Here is a 15,125-nt window from a genome sequence, read left to right on the forward strand (position 1 = left end):
GTGCAAAAGCTGTTTGAAGGACAGCAACCTTATCACAACAACCAGAGCTCCGTTTCATGCATGCTTAGGGAGTTAGAATCAGAAGGGGGATGGTACGACAGCACAGCGGGTCTGGATGAATTGCAATTAAGTTACCGTGAAAGCTCAATTGTTTGGTTTAAAAACAAACCGTTTTTACTTTTAAGTCTCAAATCACATAGCACACTAAATAATTATTGCCATTGATTGCATAGGGCAAGACTCCAATATAAATGATGGGGAAGGATGAATGTTTGCAAGGAAGATTCGACAGCATTTAAGCATACGAAATTCAATTGGACTAACATTAACATGTGAGAATTTGCCGAGAATCTTTTGGTCTAGTAGCTAAGGTGAAATCTCTCAATGAAAGGATAAGTTCTCTAGTTATTATGGAAATAAAACAGACAATTATAATATCCCGATAATACCAAATATGGATACAAATTTTTAATAACTAAAATATGAGGACGAAGAAAGTTCACTAATGCTCTACAACACGTTAAAAGTATGAATTTTTATGTAATAAAAAAATCGCCACTAGATTAAATCCTTTAAGGCGTCGGTCTTACACTTGTAGTCATTAAGTATAACCAATGTTAGATTACATATATTACTTGTTTGTTAACAACAGGTATCAAAAGTGACAGTGTATCATTGTAAGATAATGAGATTAGATACGTGTTAAAAATTTTAAAAAAAAAAAGATATGAAAATACTTCTAGGCACATAATGTTGACTTTTAACAAATTATTAGGGATAAAAGCATAAATTTCCAAATACGTAACACCCAAAAAGAACATTTTACTTTAGTCAATAAAGGTACATTTACAATTTATTAGGGTAAAAGCACAATCCCTAAAATATTTTGTATTTAAAATTGGAACTATTTTTTGCTCGTAGCTCTATCAAAAATTGAGATTCTAAAAATTAGAGGTTCTTGACTCAAAACCCTCTGCTTTTGAATCCCTTCCTTAAAAAAAATGTAGGAATTACAACCCGTTCCTGCCAAAAAAAAAAAAGAGAATGAAGTTGCAAATGTAAAGGATGAAAATTCTATGCAAATCAATGCAATATCACTAAAACCACGTCGTTATTTTATTTTAAATTTAATACAAAGTATAAAGTAATTTGATACAGCCAAAGGAATTTATTATACCTGAAGTCGATTTCCTAAAATCACCAGTCAAAGGAGTCGATTTTTAGGAGAATAAACGTCGTCGTATAACCTCAATTGTTGAGGCAAAATTGGCTTCGTTTTCTTCAATTAAGAGTAATAAATACTCCTATATATGAAATCAGAAAATCGACTCCACTAAACGATGTCGTTCTTTTTAATCTGAAGAAATAGACTAATCTTATTTTATTTACTCATCCCACAGCAGATTTCATTCGACCTCGCAAACCAGCCGCACCACCTCAACGCCACCAATCTCAGCCTCTCTTCCGCCGCTGACCTCCTCCACCGGAGGAGCTGGAACCCTTGTATACGAGAGCAACGGAGTGCAGTTGGTAATCTATTTGGGGTAAGGCTAATTCTGTGTCTTGACTGCTTTATCCTCAAGCTTTACTGGTAATTCTCTAATATCTAAATTTGGTCAAATATATGTATTTGATGTTTGGATCAGTCAGTACACCGTAATTTTTCTGGGTTTTCCTTTAATTTTATCCGGGAACAAATAGTTTGGTTTCTTGTTTCGGTTGAGCTAATTAAGAATGGAGAAATTTAATCTTGTTTGGTTGGAATAGAATATTATTAGCCTCCTTTCCCAGTTTACAGTTTGGGATCTTTGGAGGTTTTGTAAATTTGTTCTTCCCTATTTATTCTACTTACAGCTAAACAATCAACTTAAAAAATTGAACTTGGGATTCATTCAAAGCTGTATCTAATAAAGAAAAGTTTTTAAAAGGTGTTTTCTTCTTCTTGTTTACTAGGATTCATCAGCTCTTATGTGGAAAATTTGGTTTCTTGCTAATTTTTTTTTTGTTCCATGCCCACAGATATTGGATCATATCTGGCTACTGACTTTCAGATAAGATGCAGGTTTGTGACAGCAACGCTCTTACCAACACTACTGTTTTTCTGGAAATAGATTTCTTTATGTATTTTTCTGAATCAACGCAGAATGTGTATTAAAATGAGGTTTAAACTGAGAAGTTGTATAGCATATCACTAAACAAGTTATTTTTCTGCTACATGTAAAATTGAGCAACTGCTCTTAATGAAACAATTTAGTTACAATGAAAATTTTTGTTACTAGCAGTAGCACTCTGTCAGAAGGTGTTGTTTTGTTGACACAGTATCCCCTCGTTTTGTTGCAGTTAAGTTTTAGTCAGATAAAGTGATAAAACCCATAAGTATTCTTCTCCTGTTTACTTCCCCCCAAAACCCTTCTGTGCCTCTTTGTTTGGTTTGAGACTTGTTATTTAGTTAGCACAATGCCAATAGACCCAATTAATTGATTAAAATTCTACTGTGTGGTTTTGGGGTCATGCTGGTAAACCTTTTTATGTTCTGTTTGCTTTAGTTATTGTACTTTTCCATTTTAATTGGTTTCACATTGTGTTGAATTGTCTCTTGCAAATAGGCATCAAGAGCAAGGCTATTCAAGGAGTACAAAGAAGTGCAGAGAGAGAAATCAGCTGATCCAGATATCCAACTAGTTTGTGATGATTCAAATATATTTAAGTGGAATGCTCTTATTAAAGTATGCGAGTCTTGGATGAAACTATTTCATTTTTTTATTCACCTTTCTTGTTTTTTTCTTACTTGGATTTTACGGTAAAGAGTTGTGTTCTGCTGGTGAAATCATCCTTTTTTCCCTCCTTTTTGTCTGGTGTGCTATTAATTTTAGGGTCCATCTGAGACTCCTTTTGAGGGAGGAGTTTTCCAGTTAGCATTTTCAGTGCCGGAGCAGTATCCTTTGCAGCCACCGCAAGTGAGGTTCTTGACCAAAATATTCCATCCTAATGTACATTTTAAGGTTTGAATCTTTTCACCTATCTTCTCATAATGTTGCTTTGCAGTTAGAATTAGCTGGTTTATGGGAAGTTATTCCTGCTAATACCAACTGCAGCATTTATTATTATTTTTTTTGTCTTTCTCTCAGTAATTACCTTTCTGTGGATGTGCCATCAATATGTTTGGAAAGGAAAAATTAAGCTCGACTTAATTTAACTGTTATCTTGTTGGTTGAGCTTGAATAGCTTATAGTGCACGTGCTCAAGTGGCTTGGAGTAGTGAATTTCTTTATTGTTCCTTTTCATGAAAAGTATTATGATTAAAAAGTCAGGACTCAGGACAAAGTTTGGTGGTTCTGTGTGATAAATTAGCAAAAGACAGAACAAGAATTCTAGTTAGTTTAATCCGGTAATTGGAAAAAACAGATATGGGGAGTTAAAAAAGTTTAAATGTCAAACTATAGAATTAGGACGCTGTCCACCTGTAGCCTCATCTGTGCCCGCACATATGGCTATTACAGATTGAGACTAGGTGGTGTGTGGTTTTGTTCATTGTTCCAGTAGCTATGTACTAGATCAGCATAATAGGTAGTCTTTTGGTTTTTTCTTTGAAGAATTAAAAGTAAAGGACTTCTTTGACTTTCATTAAAACAATTTAGTTGAAAAAAGTACATAATGATTAAGAAAGTACTTAGTTAGATGATACTGATATGGTGAATTAGTTGACGCTTGATGATATCTTTGCTCTTATTCAGACAGGGGAGATTTGCCTTGATATCTTGAAGAATGCATGGAGTCCTGCCTGGACACTACAATCTGTTTGTAGGGCTATAATTGCTCTTATGGCTCATCCTGAACCGGATAGCCCTCTAAACTGCGATTCAGGTATTGACAGCATTTTTGTATTTTTTTTTACCTGGTTTTAAGTTACCTGTCCTTGTGAATCTTGTTTAGCTAATAAAAATTTTGACTCATGTCGCCAGATCCGCCTTACTAGGCAAAGATCTAGAGAATTCATTCTGTTTCAAAACAGTGTGACTCAGGTGGAAATTACCATGCACTTGACATCTTAATTTCATTTGTAAAGTTACTGTCTCAACGGTTTAAAACTTTTGCATGTATAGCTGCTTTGTGTGTGTGTATACATTGTACCCCTTGCCACATAAGTTTTGACTATTGGTTCTGCATTACAATTGCGTATGGGAGACATCAAGATGGCTGGAAATGGCATTAATGCGTTTGAGGGTCTGATGTTACCAAGTTTGCCCTGGGACCTTTTTTTCTCTCTCCAAGATATCATGTATCTTTGGAAAAAATCGAATTTAATCACTCAGCTGTATGGCTGGTTTTATTTTTTATTTTTGGTCCCAAAACAACAGTCTGTAAATGTAAATACAAAACTTGGATCTGTTACTATTTTTGTATTTATACGAGTAACTCTTAGCGAATGCCCGTACACCTCTAGTGAGTAAATGTTTGGAATCAGAGTGCTGCATCTTAAATTTACCTTAGGCCATCTTTTGTCGACATATTGATTGGTCTTCCAAGTATGATCCTCATATTCAAGGAGACCAAAGCGAGTATTCTTGGCTTATATGCTTCTGTGAGTCATTTGTGGTTTTAGGTGGAAACTAAAGTGGTTAATGGTGTTGCGAGAATCTGGAATGTTTTGGATCCTTTTTTTTTTTTAGAGCAAAACTGTAGAAGAGTTCTAGTAAATATCAACACGGATAGATTTACTCAGAGGATAATCCTCGTAACTACATCATAAGTCTCTCTATCTGTACTCCACTAGTGTTTTGGATCATATAGTTTGAAAATTGTATTTTTACATTCCATGAAGTAAGATGGTGAAAGAATGGTGAAATATGAATGTCTTATTGACTTTTTCCAGTATGCATTATAATGATAAAGAATCAATACATCTATTTCAATTTAATGCGGGTCAGGTCCAATCAAGGCAAGTTTTGCCTGAAATTGTCCCTTCTGATTGTTAGTTAAATGATACTTGTGAATAAGATTTCCTGAATTTGGTCAATAACAGAATTAACGTTGATTTTTTTTTTCAAGTGGAAAATTGTAACTGTAAAATCTTAATTTGCTTAATTTTTCATGTGAAAAACAATAATGTAATCTTACTCTGTTTCAATTCGCTTATCTACTTTGTTAGTCCTCAATGTTTACTACTGTCTCTTAATAATCATTGAGAAAAGTACTTGCGCAGTACTGCTGTTACATTTTTGCACTCAGTAATTTTAAATTTTGACTTAAACAAGGACTTCCATTTTGAAATGGAGAAACTGCATACAATTTTCTTGTTTCAGACACAATATATCAGGCTACAATTCTTGTCTCACATGGATGATTTTCTTAGCTTTTGAGTATGTTATCTTCTATTCCTTGCTAGAGCAGTCGAATTTTGGTGTGCTTTAAAGCAACACTGATGCGTTGTGTCTGCTTTGGTTTAGGCAATCTCCTTCGTTCTGGAGATATCAGGGGATATCAGTCAATGGCGAGAATGTACACTAGGCTTGCAGCCATGCCCAAGAAGGGATGAAGTCACAATTTCCTTGGCTCATGCAGTTCATGTTTCCATGCTATGTGTAATTGGACTTCTTACTTTTACTCAAATTAATTACAGGTGGTGTTGTAATAAATTCCAAGGAAGATGATCAATGATTTTCCGGTAACAGTTTGTGTCCCTACTAGCTCTGCCCTTCGCAAGCATTTTTTTTGCTTGTTCTTTGAGTAGATGAGATGCTAATCTTGAGCACCCCTCTACCTAGGAGGAGAGCAACAAAGAGTCAAAAAATTGAGAAACTAAGGGAAAAAGATGTTCTTTCTTTGATTTGACTCCATTGAATTGTCTTTGTACACAACCATCATATGAAAAAGTAAAACTTGAATGGCTCTATCTTATTCAACTGTTCTATGTACAGATTCTGGATTTTGAGACCAATGTAGTTCTCAAGTTCCTTTATGATCTAGATTATGTAACTTCCTTCTTGTACTATAGTCTTTCAAGTTCCCATATATTAGAGCATTCAAAGATTATACTAACAATTGAAATTCTACAAATAAGAAATCTCGCTGGTTCTCAAACTTGTGGTAGTATTTTATTTGCACTCGCCCAAAATTTTTTTTTAAAAAAAAATCTACAAAAATCTTAGAAGGGATTCAGCCATTCTGGGATTGCTTTTCGGAAGTTGGAGCAGGTTCAGATGTTAAAAAGAATGCAAAATGTAAATGCCATAAACAAGTGTCTTTACCTCTTCTTTTCCATTAGTAAAATCACAGTATTCCCATTGTATTTTGTCGCTTGAAGAATGAAATTATCCGAGAACTCAAAACACAAGGGCAAACCCAAGTCAAAAAGACTTGCCAAACAATCAATAGAATGAGATTAATTCCAAGCAAGACGCTACAAACACCAACTTTTATATAAATTAATTCAGCTAAATTCAAGAGTAGCATAAGCACAAAACACACGCTGTTGATTCTGATGGAAAGATCAGCTCCAATGCTGATGTTGACTTTTATGTAGATGATGTAAGTTGTAACTCTGGATGTAGTGTTGCGCTTTTGTCCTATGCACATACCTTGACACATCCATTCCTGTTGCATTTAAAATTAAGAAAGAATGGTTAAATCTCGGAGCAAACCATTTTGAACGAATTAGATAGTATAGTGGGTAAGCTTGTTTAGTAGCAAAATTTGGTCAGTGAATTGTGGGCACTGACACAATCTGAAGCCTATAGGCATCCTGAGCTTTGGCATTTATTAGGGTTCAACTTGCCATTTTGGAGGTCAAGCCATGCAGGCACAACATGTTCTGTTCCTGCATCTATACAGAAAGTCTAGTTGATGTTATAAGCCTGAGCTTGTTATGATCGTATAAAGTCTAGTTGATGTTATAAGCCTGAGCTTGTTATGGTTGTATAGCTGTTAAGCTTGACGGTTCAACTCAAATTTGCTCACTGATTCCATCCTAGCCCCATGGTCCTGAACTTGGTTTAGATTGAGGTTGTTTATTGTTGAGTATGCATTGAGCATAGCCAAATTGAGTGAAAATGAGTTCAAGGTGGTCGCAGCCTCATGTGGCGTGCAAGTATGCTCACCAGGAAGACCGATATTACTGCAGTCTACATTTCACTGTCTTGGATATTTGTGGTGGATCATGAATTGAAGTTTTGGAACCTGCAGAGAGACATCTAGTGAATGGCACAATTCTAATTGAAGACCATCAAAATTTATTTAGAGCCCATTTTGTTTAAACTCTGAAGCATTTAGAAGTCAAATGCGTGTTAACTATAGCTTTCTGCTCATCTATCTGATGCGTTTTTTTTGGTTTTAGGACATGATTCATGTTATAGAATCTAAACCAGCTAAGCGGTATGGGGATTATTTTCTGCGTCAAATTGTCAAGGTACTTGCATCTCAACTGATGCTCATAAAACGTACCTGTTACTTTCCTGTAGTTTGCATGCTGATGCCTGTTCTCTTACAGCTTGAAGGCGTGATGACCGATGTCGACAGGGTAAAGTTGGAGTGAGTTCTGGACTGGAGCTACAGCCATTTTTGTGCGGCAGAACATTTTAATTAGCTTGGCTTCCACCTCCCAGAAACTTGAGGAAAAGAATGAGATGAAAAATGGACTGATTTTCTTTTCTTAGAGGAACTGAGTTCCATCATTTGTGGCTATTATTTTTTAGCTTGGATGGGATGGGGCTGAGTTTTGGGGAAAGATTGGAGTGAGTGAGGGTTGGTAGGGTTAAGCGAGGGAATGGATGACTGAAAGAGACACTTTTTCCCTTGGTCGCGTCCCTTCACTGAGGCTGCTTTTTTTGTTTTTTGTTTTTCCCAAGTGTACAATTTCTAGTTTTTCTATATTGTAATTTATTTCCAGATAGAGAAGAAAACGCGCCTTATTTCGGGTCTGTAATAGGCGGCACTGGTGATTCCTTCCCCAAGTAGTATTGGCATGTCGTAGTTTACAGTTTCAGTTTGGTGGAACATGCTCTCAGGATGTGGTTGCTGCTTTTGAGCCTTGAATAATTTTGTCAGGACCAGGGGCCCAATTGCAATCAGATAGGAAGTCTCAGGGGCGCTAGCGTAATTAGTTAAATATCAGAACCAGGGACCCAATTGTAATCAGATATAAAGTCTCAAGGGCGCTAGCGTAATTAGTTTAGGTGGGACCAAATGTTGTTAGATTTCGTTATAACTGAATTCGGTTGGAATCAAGCTCCGTGCACGGAAATTCCGTGCGAGAAAGGTTCGGACCAATTGAGCTGTATAAATCCAAGCAATTGGATAGATTGGATAACAAGAAATACATTCACAATAATCACCCCTAAATTTCTATTTCTCTCTTTCCCCTTTCTCTCACTCTTCCCTCATTTTTCTGCTCTTCCCTCATTCAAACTTTCCCCAAATCTTCCAATCACAATTCTTTCCTTCATCTTGCTTTGGAAGGGCCTGACAAATTGGTATCAGAGCTGACGATCCTTCGGCAGCTCAGAGATCAACAAATGGCAGAAAGCATGCGCTTCAAGACCTTAGAAGATCATCTCCAAAAGCAGGAACTCAAGTTACAGGAAATTGTGAAGGATATGAAGAACATGCAGCTACAAGTAAAGGAGGAAATGGAAGGCAGGGACGAGACTGGATACGATCACTCTGGGAATGAAGTAGAAGTTTGAGGCTCTCAGTTCGATGATGAAGTCACTACTGGTCAAGGAGAAGATCTCAGAAGAAGAAGGTAGAGCTGGAAGGGATCGTGCTCCATTACTACCCACACCTCCCAGTCATCAGAGGTTGAGCTTGGGAGCAGATGGGGAAACAAAAAGTTGCGAGTTCCTGGGTAAGATTCTTGGCTATAATCCTCCAAAACTTGAGTTACATCTATTTAGTGGTGAAAACCCTAGGGAATGGGTCAGAAAATGCAACAAATACTTCCTGCTAAATAAAGTGTCTGATGAACATAAATTGCTTATAGTAGAAATGTTTTTGGAAGGAAGAGCTGATAATTGGTTCCAGGGGATCAAATTGGAAAAACCTAGACTAACATGGGGGGAATTTGGGGAGCTGCTTTGTCAGAGATTCAAAGGATCATGCTGTAGAGATATTGTAGAGGAATTCAATAAACTACAACAGATAGGTACCGTAGAGGTTTATCAGGAAAAGTTTGAGGAGTTAAAGACATTGATGCTAATTCAGAATTCAAGCCTTAGTGAGGAGTACTTCATTTCCAGTTTCACCAGTGATCTCAAGGAAGAACTTAAGCCTATGGTGAAAATGCTTAAGCCCAATACTCTTTCTGGAGCCATGAAGGTGGCTTATTTGCAGGAACAGGCTCTCAAGCTACAGGGGAGGACAGTCAAGGATGGCAACCGAGTAATGGCTGAACCCAAGTTTGGGATGTACAGGCATCCAACCTCTGCCAATGGGGGAGTCAGTGCATACAAGTTACCTCAGAACAGCATCCCCAAAGTAGCTCCCAAGAATCCAGATAGAAGCCCAGAGTTTAAGAGGTTATCTCTTCAAGAACTACAGTTCAGAAAGAGCAATGGACTGTGTTTTAAGTGTGGGGAGAAGTTTGGGGTAGGGCATCAGTGCAGGATGAAACACTTGAACCTTATGATGTATGAAGAAGAGTAGGACACTGAGTTTCAAGATGCTCAAGGGGAACAAGATGAACTGACTGGAAATCCAGGTGAACCAGTTGAAATTTCACTAAATGCTCTATTAGACTCCCTTAGGCGAAATACTATCCTACTGCAAGGGCAGCTGACAGGAGAGCCTGTTAGGATATTAGTGGATACAGGTAGCAGTGATAGCTACATCCACTACAAGTTGGTATCTGCACAAGGCATTCCCCTTGAGTATGTCAAGCCCTTTACTGTCACCATGGGGGATGGAAGCTTGGTAACCAGTGGAGCTCATTGTCCAGAGGTCCTGTGGAATGTTCAGAACAACAAATTTTGCTTTGACCTCAGGATAATGGAATTAGGTGATTGGGACCTAATCCTAGGGGTAGATTGGATGCACAACTATAGCCCCATCACCTTTGACTTTCGCCAACTAAAAATTTTTATGTTTTATCAAGGGGAGGTGGTTACATTGCATGGGGCAGTTAATGATGCAACCATGGAGCTTATTACAAGGAAAGATCTCAGAGGCCTCTTGCAGGAGAAGAGGAGGTGTTGTGTTATTGCAGCAGAAACTGGAGAGAATGACACAACCAACCAGGGAATTCCTGGATCAATTACTGCTGTTTTGGAGCAATTCTCAGAAGTATTTCAGGAGCCTACTCAGTTGCGCCCCAACAGATCTTTGGATCATCAAATCCCTTTTAAGCCAGGAGTACAAACTTTTAAAATGAAACCATACAGATACCCTCACTCACAGAAGGCAGAGATTGAAAGGCAGGTAGCAGACATGTTAAAATCTGGAATTATCAAGCCAAGCAATAGTCCATATGCTTCACTTGTGCTGCTGGTCAAGAAAAAAGACAATACATGGCGTTTTTGTGTGGACTACAGGCACCTCAATGACCAAACAGTTAAGGACAGATATCCTATCCCCAACATTGATGAACTCCTGGATGAACTTTATGGAGCCAAGTTCTTTTCCAAGATTGACCTGAGGTCAGGATACCACCAGATCAGAGTTAAGGTAGCAGATACTCATAAAACTGCCTTCCAAACTCATCGGGGACACTATGAGTTCCTGGTGATGCATTTTGGGCTCACAAATGTACCAGCAACCTTTCAGGCATTAATGAATCAGATTTTTGGACCATTCCTGAGGAAGTTTGTTCTGGTTTTCTTCGATGATATTCTGGTCTACAGTGCTACTCTGGATCTCCACAAGGAGCATCTCAGGCAAGTATTGGAGGTGCTTCAACACAACCAGCTATATGCTAAGCTCTCCAAATGCTCATTTGCTCAGCAAAAGATGGAGTATCTGGGACATGTGGTGTCTAGCAGAGGGGTGAGTATGGACATGAGCAAGGTGGAGTGCATCCAGACATGGCCTATTCCCAGGAATGTTAAAGAACTTAGGGGATTCCTAGGCCTCACAAGTTACTACATACGTTTCATAAAAGGCTATGGAACCATCAACAAGCCATTGACCAATCTACTGAAAAAGGATGCTTACAACTGGAATGCTGATTCTGACAAAGCCTTCAACCACCTCAAGCAGGCCATAAGTAGTGCCCCAGTGTAAAGACTGCCCAATTTTAGTATCCCTTTTGTAGTAGAGGCTGATGCAAGTGGGCACGGCATGGGAGCTGTCCTCTTACAGGAGGGTCACCCAATAGCCTTCATCAGCAAGGCCTTCTCTCTCATGAACATGGGGCTGTTTGTTTATGAGAAGGAGTTGATGGCACTAGTTTTTGTAGTAACAAAGTGGAAGCACTATCTCATTGGGAACCATTTTATTATTAGAACAGATCACAAATCCCTGAAATTTCTACTGGAACAAAGGCTCACGACTACTACTCAGTACAAGTGGTTGACAAAACTGTTAGGATTGGATTATAAAATCCAGTATAAGAAAGGATCAGAGAACACTGTTGCTGATGTTCTATCTAGGAGGACCATGTTGGATCAGCAGCCTGCACGACAACAGTTGATGGCCATTACCAGTGTTCAACCTTTATGGATGCAAGAGCTACAAGATAGCTACTTTGAAGATACACAGTGCAGGGAGTTGATGAGTCAACTACTGCTAGATCCTACACCACAAGACTCTGATTTTCAACTCAATCAAGGGATACTCAGATACAAGAGGAAGCTGTATGTGGGAAATAACAGGGGAGTTAGGTAGAAAATAATCAAGGCTCTACATGAGTCCCCCATTGGGGGGCATTCTGGTCAAAGAGCTTGCCTACAGAAGGTGTACAGCATATTCCATTGGCCAGGAATAAAGAAGGATATCATACAGATCGTACAGGAATGTGAAGTTTGCCAAAGGAACAAAAATGAACGAGTGCCATATCCAGGGCTACTTCAACCTCTACCAATTCCTACTCAGGCCTGGTCACATATTACTATGGACTTTATTGAGAAATTACCTCCTTCTAGGGGATTTGACACTATTCTGGTAGTAGTAGACCGACTGACAAAGTTTGGTCATTTTATACCACTTTCCCATCCTTTCATAGCTGCCCAAGTAGCACAAGTCTTCCTAGATAATATCTATAAGCTCCATGGTTTACCAGAGTCCATCATAACAGACAGAGACAGGGTATTCACTAATGGTTTCTGGCAAGAATTGTTCAGGATGGCTGGAACCGAACTACACTATAGTTCTTCCTACCGTCCTGAGACTGATGGTCAGAGTGAGAGACTGAATCAATGTCTAGAGACCGACTTGAGATGCATGACCAGTGAGAGTCCAACTCAGTGGAGCCACTGGCTCAGTTTAGCTGAACTGTGGTACAATACTGCATACCACATGAGCTTGGGAGTTTCTCCATTCGAGGCTCTCTATGGTTACAAGCCTTTGCCACTACCCTTGGGACCCTACCATGATACATTAATACCAGTAGCTCATGACATGTTGCAGACAAGAGCCCAAATGCTTCACAGGATCAAAGAGCACTTGCATTAGGCTCAAAATAGGATGAAAGTATTTGCTGACAAACACAGGACAGAAAGGCAGTTTGTGGTAGGAGACTGGGTTTTTCTGAAGTTGTAACCTTATAGACAACAGACGGTGGCACTCAGGAAAAATCTAAAGCTAGTTGCGAAATTCTTTGGACCCTTTCAAATAGTGGAAAAGATTGGAGCTGTCGCTTATAAACTCAAGCTTCCACCAGGCTCTAAGGTGCATCCAGTTTTTCATGTATCACTTCTAAAGCCTAAGTTGGGACCCCATCAGTCCACTACTCCTACACTTCCAGAGTTTGATGGATGTGATCAGTGCCTGCTACAGCTTGCAAAGGTCTTGCAAAGGTGGGTGATCATGCGCAATGGTGTTCCTGTGATCCAGTACCTCATAAAGTGGCATCAGCTAGGGGAAGAAGAGGCATCGTGGGAGGATCAATCTTTCATCACCAGGCAATTTCCTGAGTTCCAGCCTTGAGGTCAAGGCTGCCCTTAAGGGAGGAGTAATGTCAGGACCAGGGGCCCAATTGCAATCAGATAGGAAGTCTTAGGGGCGCTAGCGTAATTAGTTAAATATCAGAACCAGGGACCCAATTGTAATCAGATATAAAGTCTCAGGGGCGCTAGCGTAATTAGTTTAGGTGGGACCAAATGTTGTTAGATTTCGTTATAACTGAATTCGGTTGAAATCAAGCTCCGTGCACGAAAATTCCGTGCCAGAAAGGTTCGGACCAATTGAGCTGTATAAATCTAAGCAATTGGATAGATTGGATAACAAGAAATACATTCACAATAATCACCCCTAAATTTCTATTTCTCTCTTTCCCCTTTCTCTCACTCTTCCCTCCTTTTTCTGTTCTTCCCTCATTCAAACTTTCCCCAAATCTTCCGATCACAATTCTTTCCTTCATCCTGCTTTGGAAGGGCCTGACAAATTCAAGATATGAGTCTATGGGTTGGCTTGGTTTGTGCGAGTTGGTATGGTTGGTGCCCTACCTTGCACTGAACTTCTCGAGTTTCAATAGAATTCCCACTCTAGAAAATTACGAAAATAACTCCGTCCTCTTTGTACTCATTATTTTAAAGAATTGGGATAATTTCAGAAACCTCTCTTGAGGTTTTTGACAATCTCACCATGGGGTTTCTAAAATACTAGAAACCTACTCTATTAGGTCAATGGAATCTAATTGTTGCATCAATTATATGGAAATGACTTAATTACCCACACAACTTAAGAGGTATTTCACAATTATGTTCACATGATTAGTTAAATTGTTATTAACTAGTTATCTATTTAGCAAATAAGTTTTTTGTCAAGTTTATCTTCTACAAGATTTTTAATAACTTTAACTACAATAATCTCAAAAACTTTCAAAATTTTGAAAAATACACACTTTACAATATCCAAAAACATACAAAAAAATCCCTTCTTTCTACTCTTTTTCTTTTCTTTCTCTCCTCCCTCCCCCTCTCTTTCTTTCTCTCATCCTCCATTCCCCTCTCCCCCTTTCCCTACTCTCCCCCACCACCTCCTTCCCCTATGATCGATGACAATTTATTAATCCCTCCATCCCGAAATGAATGTCGCACTTCGGGTCTTGAGTTTCTTTTCAACAGTGTCGCATTTTGGTCTAAGTTCCAGTGCTACCCCTTCCGTGCATTACTCCATTGAGTGGCAGAAAGAAAAAGCAAGGATGACAAGATGTGTGGGACCAATACTTTACAAATGTGTCCAGCCATTTTTTTGAGAAAGTAGCTTACACGGCCATTATTTGCATTTGCGGTGAGACTCACGCATATTAGAGCAACTCTTGTAGTTTTATGGGACCCATCAAAAACTTAAAAGGAATCTGGTATATTTAAGGGCATGAGATGGAAACGAGGGAAAGTTTTTTTATCAATTATAGTAAGTGACATTAATTTTGGGACAGACCAAAAAGGAAAGCATGACACTTTCAATGGGACGGAGGGAGTAGTTTTTTTTTAAAATTTCTAATATATCATTACAAAAAGGGAACCAAATATAGACGCCTTTCTATGATTGATAATTGATTTGTGTGAGTAGAAGTAGTGATTCAAACTCTAATTTAGGAGACTTGAAGAGGAAATTTGCTCTCAAATTTTTCTCAAAATTTATTATGTTCTATATGATTTGCTCTACTTGATGATTTGTATTCAATTTTATTTTTTTTCTTTTTTTTCCTAATTGTTACTTTTATTGTCATGGAAAATAGATATTGGTGTTGTATGAAATATAGGTAAATATTGTTAGTTATATGCAACTAAATTGAAAAACCTTTTAATAATGACAAATTTTTTCTTGTTTGTGATTATTCAACAAATGGTCTTTATTAAATTGAAATGCGGGCTATAACATGGTTTACATGCTTTCTTTCTCTTATAATAGAGTATGCAACTGATGTATTATAATATATGTAATGGTATGATATTACGCATGCAATATCTAGATGAGACTTTGAGTTGCTAAATTTGTTGTAGAGTTAAAAAGCTGATCTGGTCTTTTATTTA

General features: G+C 38.2%; 1 protein-coding gene and 2 long non-coding RNA genes across 4 annotated transcripts; 2 read left to right on the forward strand and 1 right to left on the reverse strand.

Annotated features, from left to right (window-relative positions):
• Positions 1–1,350: 1,350 nt before the first annotated feature.
• LOC113707327 (protein PEROXIN-4) lies at positions 1,351–5,898 on the forward strand. 2 transcript variants are annotated; one of them, XM_072063413.1, is made up of 7 exons: positions 1,351–1,544; positions 2,020–2,062; positions 2,607–2,726; positions 2,874–3,002; positions 3,735–3,864; positions 3,963–4,022; positions 5,448–5,898. In XM_072063413.1, the coding sequence occupies exons 2-6, from the start codon at positions 2,057–2,059 to the stop codon at positions 3,974–3,976; spliced, it is 399 nt and encodes a 132-aa protein (XP_071919514.1). In that variant the 5' UTR covers positions 1,351–1,544; positions 2,020–2,056; the 3' UTR covers positions 3,977–4,022; positions 5,448–5,898. The 2 variants fall into 2 exon arrangements, with proteins under 2 accessions (XP_071919514.1, XP_027085407.1); XM_027229606.2 differs by lacking the exon at positions 3,963–4,022 and having other exon boundaries at positions 1,354–1,544.
• A 459-nt stretch (positions 5,899–6,357) lies between these two features.
• Positions 6,358–7,565, reverse strand: LOC140013703 (uncharacterized). Its single transcript, XR_011820546.1, has 3 exons — positions 7,441–7,565; positions 7,098–7,176; positions 6,358–6,594 (listed from the first exon to the last, which is right to left on the reverse strand). It is a non-coding gene; the product is annotated as an uncharacterized lncRNA (long non-coding RNA).
• Positions 6,454–7,638, forward strand: LOC113707310 (uncharacterized). Its single transcript, XR_003452193.2, has 3 exons — positions 6,454–6,528; positions 7,334–7,405; positions 7,487–7,638. It is a non-coding gene; the product is annotated as an uncharacterized lncRNA (long non-coding RNA).
• The last annotated feature ends 7,487 nt before the right edge of the window (positions 7,639–15,125 follow it).

The sequence above is a fragment of the Coffea arabica genome, chromosome 8c (assembly GCF_036785885.1).
Source record: "Coffea arabica cultivar ET-39 chromosome 8c, Coffea Arabica ET-39 HiFi, whole genome shotgun sequence".
NCBI lineage: Eukaryota > Viridiplantae > Streptophyta > Magnoliopsida > Gentianales > Rubiaceae > Coffea > Coffea arabica.

Excerpts from the sequence above, each read along its gene's own strand:
- LOC113707327 (XM_027229606.2), top strand. Across the intron at positions 2,727-2,873 it reads AGTGGAATGCTCTTATTAAA|GGTCCATCTGAGACTCCTTT; the intron begins GTATGCGAGTCT and ends TATTAATTTTAG. Across the intron at positions 3,865-5,447 it reads CCCTCTAAACTGCGATTCAG|GCAATCTCCTTCGTTCTGGA; the intron begins GTATTGACAGCA and ends GCTTTGGTTTAG.